The 27,611-nt window shown below is 38.7% G+C and overlaps 1 protein-coding gene across 4 annotated transcripts in view; it reads right to left on the bottom strand.

Moving 5' to 3' along the window:
• LOC144695942 (microtubule-actin cross-linking factor 1-like) overlaps positions 1–27,611 on the bottom strand; it is a 554,471-nt gene that overhangs the window by 96,905 nt on the left and 429,955 nt on the right. For all 4 annotated transcript variants that reach the window (XM_078567039.1, XM_078567041.1, XM_078567037.1 and 1 more), the window contains 2 exons: positions 4,570–4,731; positions 3,658–3,828 (listed from right to left, as the gene is read on the bottom strand). In XM_078567039.1, the coding sequence (XP_078423165.1) occupies positions 3,658–3,828; positions 4,570–4,731 (333 nt within the window). The remainder of the gene's footprint in view (positions 1–3,657; positions 3,829–4,569; positions 4,732–27,611) is intronic.

Raw genomic sequence — 27,611 nt, 5'->3', positions numbered from 1 at the left:
ATATATGCATTTCTGAACTCCTTTATACTTTCCATATTCTTTGCAAGATACTATAAAATCATTTTCCATCTGTTCAGCTATTATTCTTCTGGAGTTTTATTGAATGCTTGTACATTTTAAGGAAGAATAAGCCCTTGGTCTATAACAGGTTTTCCATCCCATAATATCATGAAACAATAAAGCAAAATATCTCTTATTATACAACACAGCTGCTCGGCCTGCCTTGTGCTTTTCTTTGCACTGGGAGAATGGACAAAAAATTAATATGGGAGTTAAATAAAACATACCCCTCAAAAGAGGCCAGAAGGAGTTAGAAGCCATGCCGACACTATCAGCTTGGAAAGAGATCTGTTCCTTGCTGTAGATTCCATTGAGTTGGTTTCCCTTTCAGCCCAATCTCATGTAACATTGAGTTCCCAAGCGTGCTTAACACAGACAAATTTGACCCCGTTACAGGGTATCACGAGGGCATCCCAGCTCTTTCGAATGCACAACATATGAACAAGGTGTAGGAGTAGGCAACTCGGCCCCTCGAGCTTGCTCCGCCATTCAATAAGATCATGGGTGATCTGGTTGTAGCCTCAACTCCACATTCCGTTTACATCCTATACCCTTCAACTTCCCTGTTAGTTAAGAATCTATCTACCTCTGCCCTAAAAATATTCAATGACTCTGCCTCAATCCACAACTCTCTAGGGAACAGAGTTCCACAGACTCATGACCGTGAGAGGAAAGAATTTCTTCTCATCTCAGTCTTAAACGGAAGTCCCCTTATTTTTAAACTGTCTTTCCCCTTCTGATCTTACATATTTCAATAGATCACCTCTTATTCTTCTAAACTCCAATAGGTACAGGCCCTGCCTGTCCAACCTTTCCTCGTAAGATAATCCTCACCCCCATCCCAGGTATCAGTCAAGTGAACCTTCTCTGAACTGCTTCTAACGCATTTATATCCTTTCTGAAATAAGGAGACCAAAACTTTACACAATACTCCAGATGTGGTCTCACCAACACCCTGTACAACATCTTGACTTTTATATTCCATTCTGCTTGCAATAAACGACAACATTCCATTTGCCTTCATAAAAACTTGTATCTGCATATTAACTTAATGATTCATGTACCAGGACACCCAGATCCCTCTGTTCTGCAATCTCTCTCCATTTAAATAATATGCTGCTTTTTTTTATTGTTCCTGCCAAAGTGGACAAGATCACGTTTTCCCACATTATACCCCATCTGTCAAATTTTTGCCCACTCACTTACCCTATGTCCCTTTGCAGGCTCCTTATGTCCTCTTTGCAACTTACTTTCCTACCTATCTTCAGTTGAACAGCAAATTTAGCAACCATACATCTGGTCCTTTCATCCAAGTGACTGATATTAATTGTATATAGTTGAGGCCCCAGCAGTGATCCCTGTGGCAAGAATTGTGCTTTTCCAGCAATGGGGAGACAAATGCAACTTCATCCAACTGAACCTGTTCCAGTAACTCTAGTAGTCTCTATACTCCAATTTTCTTAGAACCACACTGCCTTAACTCCAAAGATATCCATAAACAAACCCGTCCTTTCTCATCAAGTACAATGCAGATCAGACATTCTCTTCACACAGTGAAACAAAGGCTTTACAGGAGAATAAGTTTTTGACATTGCACCCCAAACCTAAACAAGTTAATAGTTTTAATGTGTTAGTTCATTTTGCAACTGAATGTTGTTAACTCTACTGTACTACATCAATTAATCCACACTATAAAAGGGGCAGACAATTAGCAATATTCTAGTTTAAAACAATACTGTATATAAAAAAGTTTTTGCAGAATTCCCAAAATCATTTTAGAAATGACTCATACAATACATGGATACCATCTAAATCAGATCAACCCTATTGTCAAGCCATTTTAAAAACCACAACATTACAATTATAGCCTAAACAATGACTATGTTTTTAGTGTTTTGTTTACACAGGTAGTTAAGTATTCGGGACTGAATGAGTTCAAGAGTATATTGTATATTTCACTGCCTTAGAGACATAGATTATGCTAACTTGATAAATCGATTTACCACCAAAACACATCATATAAACGTCCAAAACTTGTGAGCCACAGAAAGGAAAAATAAGCCAGTAATCAGAATCTTCCTATTAGCAGCAAAGAACAGTGGCTCGAAATAGTGGCACTATTAGTGCTGCCTGGCCAATATGAATTCAGTAACCAAGAACAAATTCCTTCAAGCATAAACTTCCATTAATATCAGCACAAAACAGAACATCCTGGCATAGTGGTATTGTCGCTGGACTAGAAATCCAGTGACCCAAGGTAACACCATGGGGACCTGGGTTCAAAACCCGCCATGGTAGGTGGTGTAATTTTAATTCAATAAAATAAAATCTGGAGTTAAAAGTCATGAAGCCATTGCCGATTGTCGTAAAAACCCATCTGGTTCACTAATGCCCTTTAGGGAAGGAAATCTGCTGTCCTAACCTGCTCTGGCCTACATGTGACTCCAGACCCACAGCAATGTGATTGACTCTTAAATGCCTTTGAACAAGGGCAATTAGGGGTGGGTAATAAATGCTGTCCTAGCCAGCGACACCCACATCCCATGAATGAATAATTAAAAAAAATCCTAAGAAACCGTCATGTGTCAATTTACTCCTACAAGTACCATTAAATTAAAATGCAGAATCGCTTCAGAAAATACATCTGAATGCATATTCTTGGAAATACAATAAAAACATAACTGCTCATGTTATTCAGAGCGTGCAAAAGACTAAAAGTTACAATAAGCAAGAAGGCAAGTATAAAAATGTCACTGGTAATCACTAACCCAGGAGATAATTCAGAAACCACTTGAGGTTCACAACCATTACTACAACAGCAACATCAAGACTGCAATTCAGTAATAAGAAATTGCAGTACAGAGTCCAAAATGCAAACATTATACCAATAGTTCCTGGAACTGCCTGGGGATTGAGGCTCGTCAGTTAATTAAATTAGTCAACTTCAATTTAAAGCTCTCCTGTTCCATTTGCACAGCTCTTTAGTAGTTCACATATTTTCTTGTGCCACTCAGATAATGAAAAATTTTAAATTGAATAAAATTTTTAGAGCAAGTGAATTGGTATGGTCCATTTTAAAAAAAAGAGCCATAGTTTGCAAGAAAGATTTTTTCACAAATTCTCCTTTGCTTTAAGGTAGGAGAAGCACATGAATAATGTGCCACTTTCCTCAGGGTCATGTTATATACAAGTAACATGATGGGCATTTCAAGCCTTCACACTGTATATCTGCAAAACCAAAAATACTTTGCCAAACACCTTATTATGAAGACAGTGCTCTTTAAGAAATTATAGAAAACTGGCACCGAAACAAGTTTTATTTTACCAATGAACTGGAGAGAATAGTGACTTTCGCTATTCAGACTTGGCATAGATTCAGTGGATGGCTGTTTGTTCACCTTTGCAATGAAGCAAATCTCTCTTTGTAGTCCATACACTGAAAATAAAAAATACAGCACGGCATTCTAAAAGTTTGTTCCATGCTGCAAATTTTACCCCCATTAAGTATGTGGCTATTAAAATAAAAACTTCCAACACTCCAGCACATTTACTGAAAATAATCGAGATCTACTCCCTCTCTCTGACAGCGAAAGTTACCTTCTGTTCTTGAATTTGTGCCTTCACCACTTTGTATTCTGCTGATGGAGGTTTCTGATTGGCAATCAGTTCTTCAGTATCCGTAAGCCAGCTCAACAAAGGCTCCAAAGCATCCTGGAATTTTCCACGGTGCAAGAGCGCTTCTTGTAACTGGGATATACGTTCTGCCACCTGGAAAAAAACATTTCTTACTGCACAATATGATCTTAACAATTCTATTTTAGGATTCCCCTCCCCAGATATGAGCATTGTAGAGGAGAATAAAATTAAAAAAAAAACAATCGAGCCTAGAAGGGAAGGGGGCGTAGTGAAAGAGGAAGTAGCGATTAAGAAAGGAGAGCAGAGTGGGGTGGGGGAGGGCAGAGAAGCCTTGGGGATGAGAGGTAGGGATAGCAGGGAGGGGCAAAGGGGAAGCCAGAGGAAGGGCTTTAATGCAGCCCTAGCTAAGATGACCTTCTTCACACAGGCTGTAGATTGAATTTGGATTCTTTCAGCCTGCAAATATTAGTTTGGTTTATTAGAAGAAACAGAGTTAGCAGCTATCCCTTTGTTGGTTGGCTGTGCAAAATAGCTGCAGTGTTCATTCAAAAGAAACACTGATTGCACGTCAAAGTGATTAATTGTTTATGAAGTGCTTTGAGGTACTTTGAGAAACATAAGGAGCTATAAGTGCAGTATTTTAAAAAACATTTACTTGACTAATCATTGGACAAAAGTATTGAGCTATGCTGGGAGCCCAGCACCCCAATTTTAAGGGTTGAACTTTTTATTCTTTGGTCATTGTTTAAACAAAGTATGAATACACAAAGCATATTAAAAGTTATAATTTTGAACTGGTCTTTCTTTAACCTCAATAATAATCTTATAACTCTAAAAAAACTTGTTCCTTTTTCATACTTGGAAAGAACTGACCTTTTTATTGAGTGTGTTCCATCTGGTGTTCGTCTCATCCAGATCATGTTCAAGTCCTTGGGTGTTGGCATTCTTCGCAGCACTCTGAATAAGACCCTGTCCCACCCCATTAGCCTGTTGAAGTTTGTACTGGATGGGGTCCACCTGAACTTTCTGGAATGTCTAAACCAAAAGAATAATGAGAAACAATTCAGTCTGCAATACTGGTCACAATAATTCTATCTTGCATAGGAATGGGAGGGTAATGGCATGTCTATTTTAAGTCAGTACAAAATTAAAATCACTTATTAGATATACAAAGACACATCTGGAATGCAGTACTGATACAAGCTAAGGTTTAAGGTACAAAATATAAAAACAGCACGAAGGTACAAAACCGGGTAATGTTTGTTTTAAAAGGTTTGTATTTTACCAGAATTGTTATCAAAGATCAATGCAAGCCAAAGATGGAATCGTAGTTTATATGAAAGCAAAACTCTCTCAACTCCTCAGATCACAATCCTACTGAAATACAAAAAAATCTGTTTACTCACCATTATTAGACAGAGTCAATTAAAAGGGCACTACTGGCTTCCAATATTGGACAATCTTCCTTAGCCTTATGACATCTGAATATAAGCAAATGCCTTCTAGCATTTTCTTCAACTTTTGAGTTATGCTATTCTATACATATTACAGGTTCAGTAGTCAGAGAATTAAAGGAGCATGGCCACTTGAAATTTTATGCCTCATTTATTTTTTAATGCGAAAATCCAAACGGTAAAATATTGACTTAGGAAGCTAAGTACCTAAGTAATTCTCTCTATTTTGCTCAAGATTCTAAGTGAACTAATTTCAACTCTCCAAGAAAATCCTTGCTTGTTTATTTGCAGCACAGTAGATAAAAGCTACCACTCATTCAGTAAGGAAAATGAAGCCATTGGTTCACCAAAAACTATGTCCATAGAAGAGATAAAAACTGGGCAAAATTTTCCCAAGCATAGGATTCATTTGCATGGTCCTGGGAATGAGGGGTAGAAACAAATACTGATACCCAACCGTTCCAAGAGGATTCTCACTGATGCAGTGGGTTTTGGGTCAGTTGCACATGAAATCATACTTCTTTCATTTAAAACAAGTAGCTTAAAACACACTCATGAGATTGCTTTGCTCAGTTTAGGTGCACACTTGGGATACCATGGAACAGAAGAAAGACGTAAAAGAAATGGCTACTCCATGAGAGAGATTGTTTGACAATGGATCATACAATTCTAGGCCCAGAGGCAAAATGGAGCATGATGTGCAGTTGAAAAATTACAAATTGTTGCATTTTTAGATATTCCCACTGCTGGTTAAACAATTTGCAAACATTAATTGGAAAGTCTATTTGTGTGAACATAGTGGTCTAACAGGGTTGTGAATCTTCCCTAATTGTTGTGTAGTATGTGTCACCTGGCTCCATAGACTGATTTGCAAAGCATAAGAAAAACAAGTGCCCAAGAATGAATTTCATTTCTTTAAAATCAAAAGTCTTCCCTTTATTATTTTCCTTTTCTTTTATCTATTGTCCAATGACAGAAAAACTCGTTAACAGCTTCAATTACGAATGCCAAGGAACAATCCTTAATTTTAGCGTTTTGGTGTGGTAAGCCAACTCTGAGACCAGACATTTTAAATGATTTTCCCACCCCATAATGAGGAAATGGGCAGCAGAGAAGGTTCAGGTTATTGACAAATCACTACTTTCTAAATTCATCTTGGACAGTAGAGTAAAATAACAACAGTGGACTGGCAACCTATTTTCCAACAGTCAAGTGAAAAACAATTCAGGCAGAATGCAAAATGATTTGCTGATTCTTTGTTGTCCATTTTGCATTCCATTGATTTTAGAGATCCAGGGAAGAATCTTGAGCAACAGTGCTTTTGTAAAATTGTACTTGATCAAATAAATGACCAATGCTGGCAAATGTTCCAACAACTTTTACAATAATAAATGCAGTGCATTTTGAAAGTAAAAAACAGAAGAAAGAAAACCCAAGGGCTTAGCTAACAATGCTATTAGTCATCTACAACAGGCAATAGTAAAATCACAGTTAATAAGTGCAATTTTCTAATGCCAGGAGATTTGATTTCAAAATCATGCTTTTCATGCAATGTAGACAGTTTAAAATACACAGTGCAGCTGATGATAGAGAAAACAATCAACCAAGAAGTAATTCAATGGCATGTGAGTGATAATTGAGTTAAGTGGAAATAGCCTTTGCGCATTAAAGGAGTTTGAGGGACGAAGAGCAAGGATGCTTTCACAGTCCACACCATCCTAAAGAGATAATGTATTAGCAAGGAGAAAGCAACTTAAAAGATGGAAAGGAGAAAAAAAAATTAGATGAAAGGGTTAAGGAATTTGTAACCATTGCAAGAGTAACAACTGTTGAGAATTGCTTTTCCTCCCAACCTTAAATGGCATGGACCATTGGGAACTTCCTGTTTGGGCAGTGAATCATTGTGATTTGAAATGTTACATCATTGATGTTGGTCCCCACACATCAGTCTTTTGCATAACAGCAATGCGTACCTTGTAATAACTTAATAAAGAATAAAAACCTGTTTTGAGAGGATCTAAGTGTCTTGACCAACATCCCCTGGCAGGGTGCAGAGAGGTCATTATTAACCAGAAAATCCACAGGATCAGCCACACAAAGTGCAATGCCTGCCACAGCCAATCAGATGCTGGGTATTCTGCAGCAGGTGATTCATCTCCTGACTTGCTAAAGCCTCTTTGCCACAAATAAGGCACAAGTCAGGAGTGTGATAGAAAACTCTCCAATTTGCCTGGATGGTGCAAATGCAACAACTCTCAAGAAGCTTAACTCAATTCAGGGCAAAGCAGTCTGCTTCATCAGCACCTCATTTACTAGCCTAAACATCCATGCCATCCACCATCAGTGTACATCGGCAGTAGCATGTACTATCTATACTGCAAAAACTTGCCAAGGCCTCTTTGGCAACATCGCCCAAACTCAACCTCCGCTAACTAGAGGGACAATGGCAATAAGTGCATGGGAACACCTATACCTCCCAGTCATACACCATCCTGATGGGGGCATATATCCCTGTTCCTTTATTGTTGCTGAGACAAAATCCTGAAACACCCTATCTAATAGCATTCTTGGTGCGCCTGCACCCAGACTGCAGCAGTTCACGAAGGCATCCTTTTCAGGGCAACTCGGGATAGGTAATAAATGTCAATCTTACTACATATACCTATATCTGGTGAACGAATAAAAAAAACTTAATTCTTTTTATAAGAAAACCAGGAGTTTTTTTTTAGGAGAATTTTAATGTCTGCCTGCATGCACATATCGAAGTCCAAGCAATGAAATCAGATAATCAGGTTCCAGTTTCAATACCATCAGGTTAAACTATTACAGAAGGTGATTCAAACATAATTGTTGAGATTTAGTCCTATTACTGCATTAAGACGGCTAAGAATGTTACAAACAAATCGAGTTGGCGGCAGTTCTAAATGACATCCTTTTAAACCAAGGTCAGCAATGGAGGAGGATCTGGCTTGTGCTATGTTTTTGTCTGTTACGAGGAGCATGCAGCTGTAATCTCAGATTAAAAAAACACTATAGATCCACCAGTCAGTCAGCAAGGGGTTGTTGGAAACTGATCAAGGTAAGATTTTCCTGCTAATTCAGAACACAAATGGGCTGCAGACAAAAATTTAGTACTGCAGTTATGATTTTAAAGCAATAAAGTTTGTAAACACTAGAAATGTAATTTTCAGTGGTGTCTATGTTCAGCTGGGTAACCATTTTCACAAAATCTAACAGTGATATCATGAACACCTATGCGTATCTGTTGCTAAGCATTATCCCACGTGACTGAAAAGTTGTGGAATAAGTGCTACACAAGCATGTAAAAATATCAAATATGCTGAACTGTCAGGTTTGTGAACATTTGTGTAACTAAGTTCAATGCAACTATATAATTACACAATACGATTTCTAGCAATTGACCATAACAACTCAATTTCTAGAAAGATTGGAATAATCACTACTTACTATTCATTTGAAACAAGAATTCTCAATTCACGTACAACACGGAGATCTCCTGAACATATTTAAAAACATATGTGAATAAAAAATAGAAGAATCTTAACATCTACTGAAATGAAGGCACAATAGTGCTGTATCAAGAAAAAAATATTACAATGTCAGTTCCCTGGATAGGGGTTCCTGATTTTGAGTTGGGTCATTGATGGAGGTGAGAAGAATGATCTGCCATTCTTTTCTCCCTTCTCCCTTCCACAATCCCACACACATTTTATAGTCCATTTAAATGACAGTTTTGACACAGAATGGAGAACAATCCATTTCCCTACTCTCTCAGGGAAAATGCATTGTGTGGAAATGAGGGGTATCCTAATACACAAAAGGTTCTGACATTATGTCCCCAGAAGAACAAACTTGCTGGTTCAGATGAAACGTGGTTAGGCGAAATTGTCCAGTGTTTGCTGTCCAGAAGAAGGCAAGTCATGTGCAAGCGCTCTGGGTCCAAGTACTATTCAGCAGCGATACTCAGTGAAGCTGGTATCGCTTTCACGGTATAACAACTTTTTATATCAAAAGTTGAAATAACGGACCACTACAATGCTTGTGGCTCTGCATATTTGTGGCCATTTGTGTAATATATTCATACATTGATATTTCTTCTTTTGAAGCTTTTGGTGCATATGCATTGTTTATAGTGATCTGAGATTACCCAAAGCTCCTCCCTCTGACAATTGAGCAAGAATATGAATTTGAGCATTAATCTAGATATAATTTTTACAGGCACCATTTTTATATTTAATTTTATTGTTGGAATTTTGAAACTTCTGTTCTGCCAGGATAGTGGAATGGCTTTGGCCACAGACTACTGAACAGCTGCCAACAATGCTACTCTGCAACAACGAGTTATACTTGTGTTTCATTTAACATCCTTAGATGCAACCAGATTTATTCAATAAAGGTGGCATAGTTTGAAAGTCAGCTGATTTACAGATTCTAACTGAACCAATCTACTTGGGAATCTGATACTTGAACTTGTTGGTTGTCCAGTTACTGAATTCAAAATCCTTTCACAATAGGAATCTAAATGATCTCCATTTTAGTGCTCTGGCACTAAGAGATAAATTAGTGTTAGTCAATACTGCATTTTTGTGCATATTTTATTTTTAATTTTTAAGTTATATTTCTGAAATTTTGTATGCAATGCTTTGATTACATAGTCAAAATCTTTGATCTAGGCAAGTTAGATGAGCATCAGGCCATAGTGAGAGCACTACAGCTGCTCGGGTCTCACATTCTTAAGAAAGCTTTTGCTCCAATCACATTATAATAAATACATTTCACGAACAATGCATTTAACTGACTTTTTTTGGCAGGAAATGATTCATAAGTTTTAATCGTGTGATGATTTATCAGTTAACTTAAATCTCTGTTACAGACTTGTAGATGTATTTGAATATGCCCCAAAAATGAAAGTTTTAAATTTTTAATTATAGAAATAAGTAGTTTCATATGCTTTCATGCAATGCTCATCACTAATTTTGCCAGGAAAACGGGTAATTTTAAACATCAGACAGAAATATAAATACCTCAATATCTGTATCCAACTCTTCACTTAAAACAGAGAAACCAACTTCATTTGGTTCCACAGTGAATTCCTCTGCTTCGGTGTCTAAAATTATATTGAGTGAACCTGGCTCCAAGGTCAGTGCCCTTGGATTAGAGTCATTGGATTCTTCCTGCAATTCTAACTCAAATAAATACTCTAGCATTCCAGCTTCAATAAAGTCATCCTCAAGGCATGAACGAGAAATATTTTCCCACACATCTGCTTTCAGGTCTGTTTCCCTACTTTCAGCTGCAGTTGCTTGTGTTGTCACAGTTGCTTCATTAATGTCCACTTCTTCATCAGATTGGAAGAGAAACACAATTGCTTCAAGTAGCTGCTCAGTATCCATTTCAAACAACTGTACTTCACTGGAACATTTACTGTTTTGCACCATCACATCAGACTCAAAATCTACTTTTGGAGGATCACTTTCAAACTGTTGTTCAGAGCTACGTATGTCCGTGGCGTCTGAAGCAAATGCATCTAAACTTTCTGACCATTTTATTTCATCCAAATCTAACAAACTTTTCTGCTCATTGAACTGAATAGCAGTGCAACCATCAGTGTGAAGAATTTGAATCTCAGTTGCTTCAGATTCCAGTTCCAAGTTTGATGACTCTAATTGAACGTCGGTTTCTTGTACTTCAAATTCAATACACTGCCTACTTTCTCCATCTGAATTAAGGCCCTGCTGCTCTTCATCATAGCCACCAGGGAATTTCTCCACACCAGAGCCTACATCAAGCACACTAGGAAATGCTGATACTTCCTGACTATAGTTTGATAGATCTTCACTGGGTTCTAAAGGAGAATTTGTAGAAGGACATTCAACAGCTAATTCACATTCTTCTAATTGTACGAAGGCTGTCTGCATACCCTTGGTCTCCCCCTCACTGGGCAACATTGTCATCTCCAGAGCACAATATGAGAGGTCCAGAAATGATGCTACAGTAGAATCTGTTGAAGGATATTCAATTATATCATGTTCATTTAATTGCACAGAGTTTGCCCACATTTCCTTGTTCTTCTGCACATTAGGCAAAATTACTACTTCCTGAGCACAGCAATTGAGATTGATACCTGATGGTATGGACGAATCTGTAGGAACAGGTGTTTCTACTAACTGAACAGACTTTTTTTGTCCATCTGTTTTTACGACAGCGTTGTGGATTCCACATTCCTTGATTAAAGCTTCAGATTCAGTACCTGTAACCCTTGTTTCAAACACAACAGTGATTTCTTTATCACAATTAGAGATTTCCTCTGAATTGACTAGCACCTCTTCTGCATCAACCAAAATTTCCTTCCAGAGACTATGACTGAATTTTATATTACCATCCTCCTTGAACACTGCTGTAATCTCTTTCTGACAGACATCACCCTGATGTACTTCACCCTCCTCTGGTCCAGTGGTGTTCATATTTATATCTGACTGCTGTACTTCAGATTCAAAGGTGCACTCAGATTTCTCTTTCTGATTAATGTTACTTTTCCAATCTGTCTTAGTTGATTTCTGCTCAGTTGCAGTCAATCTCTTCATGGCTTTTTTGTTGCTTTGTGGTTTACTGTCTAACTCTTCAAAACACTTTCTAATTGCAGAGCCTAATTTCTGGATATCTATAAGGTTTTCTTCCTCTTCTATTAACACATCAGATTCCATTATTTCATTGTCATCCAAAAATTGGTTTTCTTCTGCTTCAAAGCTCAACAAAGAATTTGCGTTGCCTTCTGTGCTTTCTAAGATTACAGCATCTAACTGCTGGAGTACTGATTCTTCATCAAGAACTTCTCTGTCTTCGATCAAGCATCTCTCCTCCTCTTCAAAGTGTAGCAGAGAGTCCGTGTCTCCCTGTGTTTCCTGGATTATAGCATCTAACTGCTGGAGTGCTGATTCTTCATCAAGAACTTCTCTGTCTTTGATCAAGCATCTCTCCTCCTCTTCAAATTGTAGCAGAGAGTCCATATCACCCTCTGTGCTTTCCTGGGTTATAGCATCTAACTGCTGGAGTGCTGATTCTTCATCAAGAACTTCTCTGTCTTTGATCAAGCATCTCTCCTCCTCTTCAAATTGTAGCAGAGAGTCCATATCACCCTCTGTGCTTTCCTGGATTATAGCATCTAACTGCTGGAGTGCTGATTCTTCATCAAGAACTTCTCTGTCTTTGATCAACCATCTCTCCTCCTCTTCAAATTGTAGCAGAGAGTCCACATTGCCCTCTGTACTTTCCTGGATTACAGCATCTAACTGCTGGAGTGCTGATTCTTCATCAAGAACTTCTCTGTCTTCGATCAAGTATCTCTCCTCCTCTTCAAATTGTAGCAGAGAGTCCATATCACCCTCTGTACTTTCCTGGATAACAGCATCTAATTGCTGGAGTGCTGATTCTTCATCAAGAACTTCTCTGTCTTCGACCAAGCATCTCTCCTCCTCTTCAAATTGTAGCAGAGAGTCCGTATCACCTACTGTGCTTTCCAAGATTTCAGAATCCAGCTGCTGAACTGCTGATTGCTCATTAAAAACTTGTCTGCCTTCAAACAGGCTTCGTTCCTCTTCTTCAAATTGTAGCAGGGACTCTGTATCTCCCTCTGTGCTTTCAAAGGTTTCAGCATCCAGTTGCTCAACTGCTGATTGCTCATTAAAAACTTTGTCTTCAAACAGGTTTCTCTCTTCTTCTTCAAATTGTAGCAGAGAGTCTGTATCACCCTCTGTGATTTCCATTACAGCATCTAGTTGTTGAAATGCTGATTTTTGACCAAGTCCTTTGTCATCAATCAGTATTGGCTCTTCAAATCTTAACAGAGACTCTGTACTTTCCTCTGTGATTTTCATGATTGCAGCATCTAACTGTTGAAGAGCTGATTCTTCACTGAGATATTCTTTGTTTTCAGTTAATCGCCGCTCCTCTTGTTCGAATTGCAACAGTGAATCCGTATCTCCCTCCGTACTTTCCTGGATTATGGCATCTAGCTGATGAAGTGCTGATTCTTCACTCAGAAATTGTGAATCAAACAATATTTTTTCATCTTCACATTGCTCCTCAGTTTCAGGATTAACATGGCTTTTGAGGTCCATGTCATAATCCTGTTCTTCAAATTCAGCCATAACCTCCTGCACATTATACATATCAGTGTCTAGTTTGCCTGCACCCAAATCAGAAGTACCTCCACATGCTATTGATGTTGCATATATAGTTTTCCCTTCCTGTGCTATTTCATATGCTCTTCTATGCATAAACGAGGCATCCTCTAATGTTCCCTTAGCCCTGAAGGCTCTTGGCCATGTTGCAGATACACCTGCATGATTCTCTGGTAAATGTTTTATCATCACAGGTACATCCTTGTATTCCAGTAATGGAGCACATTCACTTTCTGAACTTTGAGACAATACTGCAGCATCTTTCAATTTACTTTCTGCTCCTTGCTGAAATGTGGATTTTTTTTCATTTTCTAATGCCGATTTAACTATGATCAATTCTTTTTCAGGAGAGAGATTAGGAATTTCAACAGGGAAGTGGCTAGAATGTCTTTTCTCTTTATTTAAATTTGCACTGCCTGCAGGCTCATTTGCTGGAATTTCAGTTCTTTCTGAGAAGTCTGGAAAGTTTGGTGGCAGGAAAGCCTTCCATGATCTCCTGTTAATATTCTCTTTCCTCTCCACATGAGGTCTCCTCTTTGGTGGGCCAGAGGACCGAATCACATCACTGCTCAGCTTTAATGCATCAAATATGACTCTTTCATCTAATTTTTTACTTTCAGAACTAGTTCTTGTTTCAAATACACTGGATGTGGTAGGAGTTCCATTACTTGATAAAGTACTAGTCTCTACAGCTCTCTGGCTTACTGAGTGTGTGTGATCAGCAAAACTTCTTGATGGCTGGTTAGTCTTCGATCCTAGATCTATCTGTTCATTAATTCTCATAGTGTCATATATGGATCTTTGTGGAATGTAGCAATCTTCAATGTATATATCATCTTCTTCACTTTTTCCTAAACAGGTGGGATTATTGCGTCGTAAACAGTCTGGCCTGCTGAGTGGCTTCCCCATAATTCCAGTGATTTAAGTAACCCACAAGAAAAATTGATAAAATTTTCAGCACTTAGTGACTTGCACTTCAAATCCAACAGAGAAACGGGTTTCTGAATTTTAATTCAATCAGCAGTCTCTAATATGTAGATGTTCCAACAGCATATTACTCACTTGTCACATATAAATGAAGCACATCCGATCAGTAAAATCTCATCTACATTTGTGCAATCAATTCAGATCCTCTCTGGTCTTCTGTTCATATGCATCTTGGTTGATAAAAATAAGGCCTTTCGTATGCTGTAGTCCAACTCTGTAAATTCCTTTCATTTTAACCACAAACTACAATGCCCAAGTACCCGGCTGCTGCAGGAGAGGCAGTCCTTGAAAACTGGCATGTTTTCTTTTGAAAAGTGACTCTCAGCGGATATTCCGGCAGATTCAAAGACAGGAAGTTCTTCAATCAGTGGAGCTTCAGCTGTTTCCTTTCTTAGCAACATCATGGCATTTTTAAAAACGGTACAACTTCAGAACAATGACTAAAGGTTTCCAGATGATTTTTTTAAAAAAAGGAATGATGTTAGGTTATTACTTAGAAATCAGTCATTTGCAGGTTGATGTTATTAAACCATTTTGTCATGATTCTACAATTCCAGTCAGTGTCTAGTTTACACTATTTATCCAGTGAAGAGCATAGAGAGCAAAAATAACTCCAGCATGAAACACACTGGTGCCAAGAGTTGTCAGCTCCTAATTCAGCAAGGCTTGCTTATTTATCTATTCCTGCTTTAGTCCAGGTGCTTTTCCCCCATATCAGTTGGCAAAAACCTTTTCTTTTTCCTCTGGTTTGTGAACTGTAACAACCAGACTGAGATGCAAGCCAAACAAAGTTAATTTTCTTCCCAGTTCTTAAAAGCGTTGTGTCCAGCTGTCACATACTGCAAGACAAACTTTTACTCTTGAACAAAAGGGTTTTGTGAGCTTCCGCGTTCTGTACAGCCTTTCCAAAAAATCAGCTTCTCACAAGCCAGCTCTTCCTTAGCATGGGTTGTTTAAACAAAGTTAGCAGGATTGGTTTGCTCATGGGCAATGTGAAGCTGCTGTGATTAATCCCATAGCCTACGTCAGTTTCTGTGGCTAATTAGATGCCGTTACGCTTTCACAGCCAAAAAGAATCCCGTAGCAGCCTTATCAACTTTCGAGAACTTAGACAGGAGGTTAAAAAATAGTTTTAAACACTTACTTTTAAAAAATTTGATTGTTAAACTGCTACAGTATCTTAAACAGTACAGTAGGCAAACAGTTTCCAGTGCATTTTTTTCTCTCAACGGACTTCAGTGTCTCCCTGCTGCACGGACAAAGAAACGCCCTTTTTTGCTCGCTCGTTTTCTCCCTCTCACACACATACTCTGAGTAGCATCTGCTGTAATCCTATTTTCACCGCCAGTCCTACATTGTGAATACTGCCGAAGTTTCGACCTTGTGCACTCTCCCCTTCCCTTCTTACGTTTCAGCCCCATGTGGTCAAGCTGCAACTTCTGAAAAAGTTGACTCTTTAGTGGCTGTTTGTCTCGGTTTGTGCGGTAGTTTGCATACGATATATAGATGCTGTGTAAAATGTGCTGCAGCATAAAGCAAGGCTTTCAAATTTCCCAATTAATAATTTGACTGTGTTTCTTCCGCAACTTTCTCAACAAAACGTATTTCTCAAACAGGAAATTCCGTCAGCTCTGCAGCCAGTCTGTTACTCCAAATCAAAATAACGTTGATCTACGATCACAGAATTGTTACAGCGAGGAAGGAGGCCATTCGGCCCATCGTGTTTGCACCGGCTCTCCGAATGATAAAAACACTAAAATACATATCTAAGAATTAACAAATAATTTAATTTAGCATTTAAAAAGGCACAAGCTGCTTGCTTTTACTTCATAGGCAAAACTAAAATCAAAGTAAATATTCTAGATCTTAAAACTTCAAATTTTCCAATTTCGTAGATCAGAGCTTTTTTAATTTACAAAATTCTACACTTCTAACAGTTAAATAATCTCACCAAAATTATGTTGGTCTACATAGGATTTTCTAGCATTAATGTCATTTGATTTGACAAGATGACTCGAATTCTACAAAACAGAGTCTCTATAATTAAGAACTAAAATAAACCGTGTGCAATGCAAAACATTTCTACTCAACATCAGATCAGCCAATGGAATGCAAGACCTTCTCGGGGAAAAAAATGCCTTTTTCAGCATAATCTTGATACGGAAATACTACATTAGACTCAAAATTCCTTTTCTGTTTTGTCATGTATTGACTGCCTCTCCAATCCCTGCCCCCTTAGTTTCCTTGTTTTGCTGCTCTCATCCAGTCACAATGATACAACCACAGTAATGGATAGGGTAAACGGCCATCAGCCCACCAGTTTAAGAAAACATTCCCCAGTGTATTGTTTTACAGCACGGTCAAAAAGCTTGTGAAAGTACAGTGGAAACTTAGATTATTATAATAGCTTGTACTTGAGTTCCTGAAATAGCATTATTATAATTCACAATATATTCTTTATTTTCTCAAAAGCTCATTTGATTTGAAGTATTTTTTTCAAAGCAGAGCTTTGGAAGGGTAGAAACAAATGTTCAATGCTCACAGTTAAAGCAGCTAAAACATTTTTACAGCAAATGAACACACTGTGGTTTCAAGTCACTTATGTGGACCATTGTTTCTTCTAATTTCCAGTACAATCAATCCTTTACAAGTAGGTCAGTACAGCACTAAAGTCATTTTTCAGGTGAAAATATTTTGTGCATCATCCTTTTTACAGGCATTTTCAGACTCCAAAATGTTCATCTATATCAGGGTTGCCCACAAGCTATCATAATAATAGCTGTACTTTCACAAGCTTTTTGACCGTGCTGTAAAACAATACACTGGGGAATGTGAGGGGTCACATTTCAATTTTTCTCACTCAAGGGATCGATGAGTAAATTTCAGAAAAATAAAATTTGGCTTATTAAACATAAATTTAAACATAAATCAATGTCAAAGTAATAAAATGATAATTTAAACAAATTAATTAATAAAAATGACCATGAAAAAGCATCAAGCAGCAAAGCTAGCCAATAGAACTTTTTTTGCCTTTTCGTTTAAGAAGCAGAGCTAGGGAGACAGAATAGGCCCGAAGACCTTGTCACCAGGGAAGGGGTGGGGAACTGGGGCCGAGCTAAGGAGATCAGATTAACGAACACTGACCTTGCGTTTGCCTCTGGTGGCGCACACTTCAAGCTGGCCTTGACAGAATTCATATGAAATCAGGGTTGGAAGTGGGTTCCCTTTCAGCCTGGGTTTTCCTCCTCTCCTGGCCTGCTTTGTGGATAGGTATTTTGGGAGGGAGAAGGTGGTGGGAGGAGGGGGGAGCATTGAAGTGTGTGTCCAGCTCACTCCCAGTCTCAGCGTTCTAACTCAGACTCGCTAGTACCCTCACACAGACTCACTCGCACACTCCCCATTCAGGCCTGCAAAGTTTGGACATTTTACCACCGAATAGCAATTTGAGACAGCTGTTATGGCGCCAACACGCGCATCCTCACTCCATCCTATCTGAGACTCCAGTTGCCTCAAGGGAGGGGGAGAGGTGGTGGGTGCTATTGCTACGACTGCTGTTCCTTGTGGCCTCACTGGCCCGCTCTGCCATCTTGACCCTCTTCTCCTTTAGGGGGTCAGTGCCTGCGCTGGAGGGTGAGAGAGGGAGGATGCACCATGGCCACTCACCTTCACGCTGCTTCTCCAGTCACAGATTGTTTCTCTCCTGCGCAGGTGAGCCTATCAGCAGCAAACATGGGAAAGAAACATCCTGTGATTGGAGGAGCAGCTCATTGCAGGTCTGTCACTTCCACTTACCTGTATTTTGAACAGTGAGTCCACAGGCTGAATAAGGAAGCATAGTGGGCTGGATTATGGCCCATGGACTGTATGTTGGACAACCCTGATCTATATTAATCAGAGGATCAAAATAGGAATTACAAATGTAACCCTCAGGTTGTTACGCCTAAGTTCTCTCAGCAGGCAACTTCCAGTGCAGTGCTTTTTACAACTTTTGTACTGGGCATAGTTATGGTCTCTATACTACAAAGAGGAATACTGGCAATGGAGAAAGCGCAAGAAGATTTACAAAAACAATACCAAAACCGAGAGATTGCAGATAATTGGGAAGATGAAATAGGCTGGGTTTTTTTTACTTTTGAAAAGAGACGACTTGCTAGAGGTCTTAAAAATTATTGCTGGGTTGGACATGGTAGATGGGAAAAGTCAGATCTTATGAAGGGTCATCAACTTGAAATGTACGCTTTGTTTCTCTCTCTGTAGATTCTGCCTAACCTGAGTATCTCCAGCACTCTTCTTCAGCTCTGAAGAGGAGTCATATGGACTCGAAATGCTAACTCTGTTTCGCTCTTCACAGATGCTGCCAGACCTGCTGAGATTTTCCAACATTTTCTGTTATTTCAGATTTCTAGCATCTGCAGTATTTTGCTTTTAGGCCAGAAATACAAGATTGTTACTATTGAATCCAATGGGGGAAAGAAGGTTAAATTTCCAAGGAAAGGTGGTTGAAGTAAAAAGCTTAGATGCTTTCCAAAAAGGAAACTAAACAAGTATGTGAGAGAAAAGGGAATATAAAAATATGCTGAAAGGCTCGGATGAGGTAGATAGAATGGGAGATGACTTGTGTGGAGTTATATGCAACAGACCAGATTAGTTGGGACAAATGGCCTATTTCTATGCAATTCTATATAAGTGGAGACTTGTACCTAAGTGGTTCTTTCTTTCCAGACCACAAAAGGACACATAAGTTGGTTTTGTGACATCCTAGATATGTTATGAATTATGCAGTACAATAGTTCAAAATTATTTTAGTATGTTTCTGGCTCAGAACACATGGAAAATAGTCCCCATTTCAGTCAACTGTCCAGATATTTCAGTCACAAGAAAAGTGCTAATTTTCTTAAATCTATCTAAATTATTTCTTCAAATCTCATTTTTCTTTTATTGCACTTTGAATCTTTGTTTTTTTTTAATTGGTGTCTTTTCAATTTTGGTTCACTTCAGATTTACATCGATTAAATTTGACCAGGAGATTAAAAAATACAAATTTAAAAGAACTGCTTGCCTTTTATAAAAGGTGTCTTATTGGTGCCCTAATCAAAGAAGATTATCATTTCAAAGCTCTGAAAATCTTTCATCTCTGTTTTCATAAATGTCTGCAGTAGTGCAAACAGAATAAAATTAGAAATATAGGGAACTAGAGGACAAAGTGGATTACCACCACACTGTCCCTTTATATTTGGGATTTAGTTTGAATATGCCCCAAGTTAGGAGGAAAATATCATTGATTTGTTTTAGTCATATAAACAATGAGTCAAGGTCTCCATTCAGGTCCTCATAGATTCAGGTTGTACAACATTGGCAATCTCACACCTAGAGACTATAAGGATGGCTAATGTGGGAAATGCAAGAATTTACAGAGATGCAGCAAATATGCTCATCAAAGTCAAATGTTTAGGCAAAATTGTTGGAGGCAGAATATAGGTAACTCTCTGTACTTAACTGCACTGTACCTGAACTGGTTTACTAGGACAATTAGTGCACAAAGTGGAAAAATGTTAATAAAAGCAAAACACTGTGCATGCTGGATATCTAAAATAAAATCAAAGTTCTGGAAATACCCAGCACAACAGGCAGCATCTGTGGAGAGGGAAACAGGGTTAATGCTTTGAGTAGAATATGACTTCTTCAGAACTGGAAAAATATTAAATTCTCCTGCCATTGTATTGCAACTCAAATTTGTTGAAGTACAAGAAAAACACAGAACTGCCTCCAGTAATATCAGCTGTAAACTATAGTACTTACAAATGTGAAGAATTCCACACTTTCACTCCAAAATAATGTATTGCCTTACTCAATAGATCAGGGACAGCAAATGATACAAAATAATATTGATTAGCTGTTGGTTCTATTAATCTATCTCTGCTAAGACATTGTGGCTTACTTTCCCCATCTCGTTCTCCTGCCACCAATGATCTCTTACTTGCACAAAACTGGTAATGGACTTGAATGGTCAGTTTAGATTTTTGACTTCTCCACAGGTGCTGAGCAAACTTGAGAGGCATCCGTTTTGTCCTCCACTTTTGTGGATAAGTTCCATGTTACCAGGCGCTTTTACTTAGCAGCCTAGCCAAGATTTCACAAAAACAAAGCTGGCGGCCGGCCATTTGACTTGAAGCTACAATCTCCTAACCAGGTACATTCAGCCAAAAGGCTGATGTATCACATTCAAATATTTGATTCATCTTGCTAAATGAAGTTAGATTATTACATTCTTGGAGAAATTAATTTATATCAATAGGTAAATAAATCTGATACTTCAAATATAAAGATCTTTCAGAAGTTACATTGCAGAAGCTTGTATTTTTATTTTATTGATTGCATCTCTGCCTAAAATTAGATTTGGGCTGTTCACTTTATGCCAAATATTTTGATGTATTCTAATTTCCTTTCTAACACCTTCCCCTTTTCTCCTGGCTCTTTTTGCAGCTCTACATATACTACAGTCCTTATTACTCCATACTTAACCACCATTCATCACTGGATAGTGATTAGTACAGTTGTGAGATATGTGGTAAACATTTAGCTTCCAAAGGTACTAAGGCTAAGTGTTGCCCTGCTAAAATGAATTAATTGAGCACAGACCGGGAACTGATCTAGGCACTTGCTGATCTGTATGGTTAAGTACTAGACTGAATGATGTATTCGTCCATGAAGCTATAGGATGAACTGCAGCTAAACCTTTGATAATATTTTACTGTACAAGATTTTATAAAGGACCTTTCTAAATTAAACTAAAAATACCATAATATCTACTAGGCTTTTTGGAAATACGGAAAAAGAAAAAAAAACTCTTCATTAAGCCCCTCCAAGGTTACCATTTAATGGGACATATAACCAACAGTCAGTGCGGTTTTCATCCTTTTAACTAAGGAAATAATGCATTTTTAACTTAATTTATAACAATACCATTTGGTACTTTCATTGTGTATTTCTGTAAAAGAGAGACTTTTTTTGTCAAAGCTTTTCATCTTGCACTCATCAGGACAATTTACAAGAAAATACCAACGTCTTGGGAAACAAGATATTTATACTGTATGAGCAGAGAGTGCCGATTGGTTGGCAAGTGGACTAATTTTAAAATTAAAATTTGAGCAACAGGTGAAGCTAGCTGTTTCACACTGCCACTATGCAGAAGCAACACGAATGGTATTCGCCTCTAACAGGATGCTGCCATCAAGCCAAAAAGTCATTCTGCCGATCACACAAATGAGTAATATGGTGTATGAATATCAGTGACAGTGTGATGCTAGGTACATAGGCCGTAAGTCCCAAAGACTGGTGGATAATATCAAACAGCATGTCCCTTCCGCTGTTTGCAGCAGGCAACGTATGGACTGAACCCAACCAGCCTGTGCTTGCAAAACTCAATACACATTGTCCAACACTAGATGTGATTCCGGGCTTGGACATTTGCTAAATAATCCTCAGTGTGCTAAGAATTACGCTGACAACTAATTTAAGATTGCCAGTCGGGTTCACAGTGTGGCACATTAGTGTATACTGGGGGCTACATGCTAATACACAGGACCCTGTTCTTTGCAGACAGAAAGAACATGTACACACATTGTGCCTGTTTCAGCTAAACAAAATAAGTGACATCCATTCGCTGGTTCATTCCCCAGGGTAATATCTTGACCAATGAGAGTTAAGCAGCCTGGTTTAATTTCAAACAATGCTTGGCAGCTCTCAGTCGCCATCAACTGGTGCATTCTCCATGGCAACACCTCTACCAGAGCCTACTTGCCAACCAATCAGCACTGTATTCTCATACAGTATCAATATGCTGTTTCCCATTGGTATTTTCTTGCAAATTGTCCTGATGAGTGCAAGACAAAAAGCTTTGACAAAAAAGTCTCTTTTTTCAGCAATACTCAAGTTCTGTACTACCAATCTCCTTCAATGCTTATTACTGGTTTGACATGAAAAAATAAATCTCTGCAATGTAACAGTTATTGTGTTCTGAAGTAGTTATCTCCCTAGTTTCAAGTGCTCATAAGCATTGCATATCAACCATGTCTGAGTTCAAGAATTTTCAAGAGTTCTATGGAAATTGGAAAGCCACAGCACTGCTTCTTCGTCTGCCAGTTAGTAATTTAATCCACCAGGAGGGGGTGGGGAGATTGGATTTGTAAGAGAGTAGAGAGCCTGTCATGCAGAAGAACACATTAATGCTAAGGCATTAGGAAAGGTCAACAAGAGTACACCTTGCATCAGAACATCTGGAGTTACCATATACAGCTCTATAATTGGTTAGTAACTGGCCCCAAATTTCAAAGTGACAGACTGCCTCAAAACTGAAGTTTACTGATTTGAGGTTTAGACTTTTATGGAATTTGAGATACAGGAATCTAAGTAGCTTTAAAAGAACCAGTGCAACAAATCCATGTGTTTCAATAGGAGGTAACTTATTTTAAGACTTTAAAAGCAACTGTGGAAAAAGTAATTCGTTTGCTTGTGTGCACCACGTATCGTGGAACAACTTAACACCAGGTGCAGAAGCAATGAGGTCAGAACTAGTCTTGCTTCCACCACATTCCACAACCAGACAGACAGTTCTCTTTTGTGTTCAGGGGAACCCAAAATACAGAATTTCCACCATCATTATATCTATATGCATTTCATGACATGACTTCATGTTCGCATTCGGAGATTACTGATATAAAAAATGGACTGCAAAAGTTATACACGCCAGATGTATGAAAAGCCGGGACCTGCAGCTGGTTAGTTTTTAATACTGATTTCAACTTTTGTCAATAGGGCTTGCATTATAACCTTGGCACTGAACTGACAACAGTCATTTGCATATTCTAACTGGTAGAGCAAGCTGCACTCTTTTGATCTAAATTGCCAATATATCATATATATTGGTCTGCATGAACAGTTGATCTGTTTTGCACATCAACAAAACGATCTTTAAAGGTAATATTTCAAAGCGATTTACCACAAGATGCAAATGTATATACACAAGTATTTTTAATATAAAGGTTACTGTTGGATTGAAAATCATTGGATGATAAAATACTATTAGAATGGTCAAATTGGGAAAAGGTTCTGTTCGAGCAATTCTCCTTCATCTATAAATCTTACTGTATGCAGGGGAAATGAGCTGGACTGAGAAAGAGTAAAATTGGAAATCCCTGATTCTGGGAAATGTTTCTCAGGAATTATATAAAAAAAACTAAAGCTTTTCCACAGTTGCTGTATTTGATGTCTCATTGTGCAATGTGTACTGCAAATAAATGCTTGATATTTTAAGCAGTGGCAGACAGTTGCAGTATAATATTTTAAGCTGCTCTTTAAGAATCTGATGGCTAGGTATTTTCTGATTCATGATGTAAAAAAAATACTCTGCATTGCTATTTCTAACCACAGCATGCAATCTATAAAAAGTTTGGTATCAGATACTTAAGGGCTGAATAAGATTCTGCACAATGCCCCTAAAAAGCATTTAAAGATGGTCAGTTAATCTTTCACTGATCTAAGCCCGGGTCCAGAACATAAGCTGTAAGCCCCTTCAACTGTAAATGCTCATTTTCACATATGGTTTCAATGTTAGCATTCGGTGCTTATCCCTGTTGTATCATCTCAGGATTCCTTTCTGAACACTAGAACTATGAGGCATTAGCACAGCAGTTCCACAGTGACAATAAGAATCTGGAGGCAACATTTAAATGCAACTCATGTCTTGAGGTTGCACAGATCTCCTGATTACTCAAATACCATATTCTTATGGTAATACTCTCAGTTTATAGCACGATGTTAAAAGGAATTTTGTTTCATCACATTGCTATAATATATTTGAATAAATACATTACACTACGCAGGACTTTCATGCATTTCTGTAGTACACAAGAAACTCAATGTGCCTCTTTAATACACAAAAAGCTTTGTTCAGAAAAACATGATAATAAGGGAGAGGCTGAGAAGAGAGAAGTGCATCACAAGCTGCCATTTTGAATACATTTTATGACATGTAATAATGTCAGGTGATAATATTGTTCAAAAGAACTAAATGATGAAGGTTAAACGTCTTGATGTTAAACTTCCATCTATCACACTGAACATAACTATAGATAAATCATCTGGCCTTTCACACTTTGAAAGCTCCAGTTAAAGTGTCTACTCTCCCCCCACTCAAAAATGCATCATGCTGACCACTTCTTTGTTAAACTCAAATGCATTTCCACCCCTCATCACATACAGCTATAAAAATAATTTGTTATTTCAATAATCTATTATTCCAATAGAATTATGATGGATTTATGAAAAAAATGTCAAAGCCTGTAATGAATATTTTAGCACTATACATTTCAATTTTCCTTTAGGCTCAATCTTCCATCCTGTGCACATGTAAACATTGGAAGACAGTGGGATAGGGTCTAAAAACAATGCAATAGTAACTATTTCTTGCGTTTTCATATTTCCACATGCTTAAATAGAAAAATGTCCCAAGGTGCTTCTCTGATTGGGAGATGAGAACATGCTGGTCAGAGGTGAGCTTTGAAGGTGAGGAGGGTGATGGAGAAACAGGGGGAATTTCAAAGTTTGGAGCCAAGGTAACCAAAGGCATGGCTGTTAATGGCGGGACCCAGATGGAGAGAGAGACTGTGTGTGTGTGTGTGTGTGTGTGTGGTGGGGGGGAGGAGGTGGTGGTGGTTGCTGGGGGAGGGGTGATGCACAGGATACAAGAGTAAGAGGAACTGTGGGTTGGGTGTGTTATTGGGCTAAAAGAGATTATGGAGATAGGGAAGAAATTTAAACAGAACATTGGAATTTTAAATTTGAAGCACTGGGGGACCAGGAGCCAATGTAGGTCAGCAAGGACAGAGTATCAAGATGAGCAGGGATTGGAATGGCATTGGATACAGCCAATGAGATGAAGTTTAGAGAGGGGAAGTTGCGAGACCAACCAGGACATCACTGCAGTAATTGAGTCCAGAGAAGACAAAGGAGTTCATGAGGGCTTCAGAAGCAGATGGGTTGAAGTAAGTGCAGAGGCAGTGAAAAAGGTGGTCTTTTTCAGAGAAATCATGGGATTGCAAACTCAGTTTACATAGGACACCGAGGTTCAGCTTGAGACAGTGATATGACAGGGGAATGAAGTTGACAGTTAGGGCACAGAGTTTATGCTAGATGCTGAGGTCAATGACTTCAGTTTTTCAAATGTTTAGTTTGTTGAAATTGCAGCTGATCCAAGATTGAATTGTAATTATGTTGCCTGATAGCACAGAAGTAATGGAGGGCTTGACAGATATAATCAAAAGGTACAGCTGATTTCATCAGTGACATCTGGAAGCCGATCCCATCTGCAAATGACGTTGCCAGGAGCCAGTATGTAGATAAGGAAACGACAATATGTAATTTAAAAAGATATTGCACTCTTTACAATTTGGTAGGTAAAACTGAAACCAAGTAAGAGTAACTGTACTGAACTGGACAATGGAAAAGAGGTATTATAAGAGGAAGGCTGTGTCAAACAGGTGAAGGATATTGAGGGGAGATAATGCACCACCGTTAGTCCCTGAGCATGTCATTCCTCATTTTGGATAGAATTGTTCATTGTTGCCAGAGAGGAAAAACTGAATGAAAGGATTCAAAAAGGATGTTGCAGCAGAGACACATCTGTCCATGGCAGTACTGGTAGGAGTGACCACTATACAGTCGTCTACAGTGGAGGTGGGCTTCATTCTGAGGACACTACCACCGCTGCACTAAACTAAATAGATTCAGAACAGATATAGCAGTTCAAAACTGGGCATACATGAGGAGCTATGGGCAATCATGGGAGTAGAATTGTATTCAAACACAACCTGTAACCTCACGGCCTGACATATCCCTCACTCTGCCATAACCATTAAGCCAGGTGGGGATCAACTTTGGTTCAATGGAGTGTGTAGGAGAGCATGCCAGGAGCAGCACCAGGCATACCTAAAAATGAGGTGCCAATCTGAAGCTACAACACAGGACTACATGCATGCCAAAACCTGAAAGAGGAATGCAATAGATAGAGCTGTACAATCTGAAAACCAACAGATAAGATCAAAGTTCTGCAGTCCTGCCACATCCAGTCATGAATGGTGATTGGAAATGGAGGCTCTACAAACATTCCCATCTTGAATAAGGCTGAGCCCAGCACGTCAGTGCAAAGGACAAGGTTGAAGCATTTGTAACCATTTGTAACAACCTCCTAGAAGGACAATAGCAACAGATGTAGGAGAACAGTATCGCCTGCGAGTTCCCCTCCAAGCCACATACCATCCTAAAGATATTGCCTTTCCTTCACTGTCGCTGGGTCAAAATTCAGGAACTCCCTTCCTAATAGAACTGTGAAAGGTGCACCTACACAACACAGACTACAGCAGTTCAAAAAGGCGGCTCATCTCAAAGGCAATTAAGAAGGCGCAACAAATGCTGGCTTTGCCAGCAACACATCCCATGGAAATAATAAAAACGATGAGAATGCACTCTGGAATGTGACAACACGTTCAAGGACTTTGAAGAAAAGTAGGTTGAAGATTCAGTGCTGGTTATTTGAGGCAGAGGGATTGGGGGTGGATATTTTAAGGAGCAAGATTGTAGTCACATTTATAATGTCAGGCAGGGAAGGAAATTTGGATGGTCAAGAGTGAGGTTGAAGGAGCAGGAGGCCAGCCTCAGGGAAGAGATGAACTTAGCGGGTATGCAGAGAGTGGGAGGTTGAAACTAGTCAGATGTGTGTTAATGGTTCAGATTCAAGGAGGATGAAGGAGATTTGGCTTGGTGGGAAACAGTTAAAGGGAAGCAGAGCGGATGGTCTCTATCTTGGTGAAGAAGTAGTGTACGAGTTCTTTATGTTTATAGTTGCGGGGCGGGGGGGCGTAAAAGGGGTTTAAGAAGCAATTCATAGTAGGGAATAGGATACAGAGTTATCTTTTCTTTCCAGATGATCCTAGATAACAACCTGCCCATTGTTACTGGGTGGTTCAGAGGTAGAAGAGAGAGGCTTCCTAGAGCCAGATTTGGATATGGATGGCTAAGACAGCCATACATCAGCTAAATTATACTCTTGACCTTAAAATAAAAATTGACATTTATCCATTCTGTAGTGGAAACCAATCCGCCTTCTCCCATCTTAGTCTGCAAAAAGGCAATGGACACAAATTTTCCGTTCATATTTACAATAAAAGATCTAAGTCTGTTGGACGTCTGCAACCTGATTAGGGACTGTACTGTGTTT

This window comes from Cetorhinus maximus, chromosome 21 (genome assembly GCF_964194155.1).
Source record: "Cetorhinus maximus chromosome 21, sCetMax3.hap1.1, whole genome shotgun sequence".
In the NCBI taxonomy this organism is placed as follows: Eukaryota; Metazoa; Chordata; class Chondrichthyes; order Lamniformes; family Cetorhinidae; genus Cetorhinus; species Cetorhinus maximus.
This window is presented reverse-complemented; position numbering and strand designations above follow the sequence as displayed.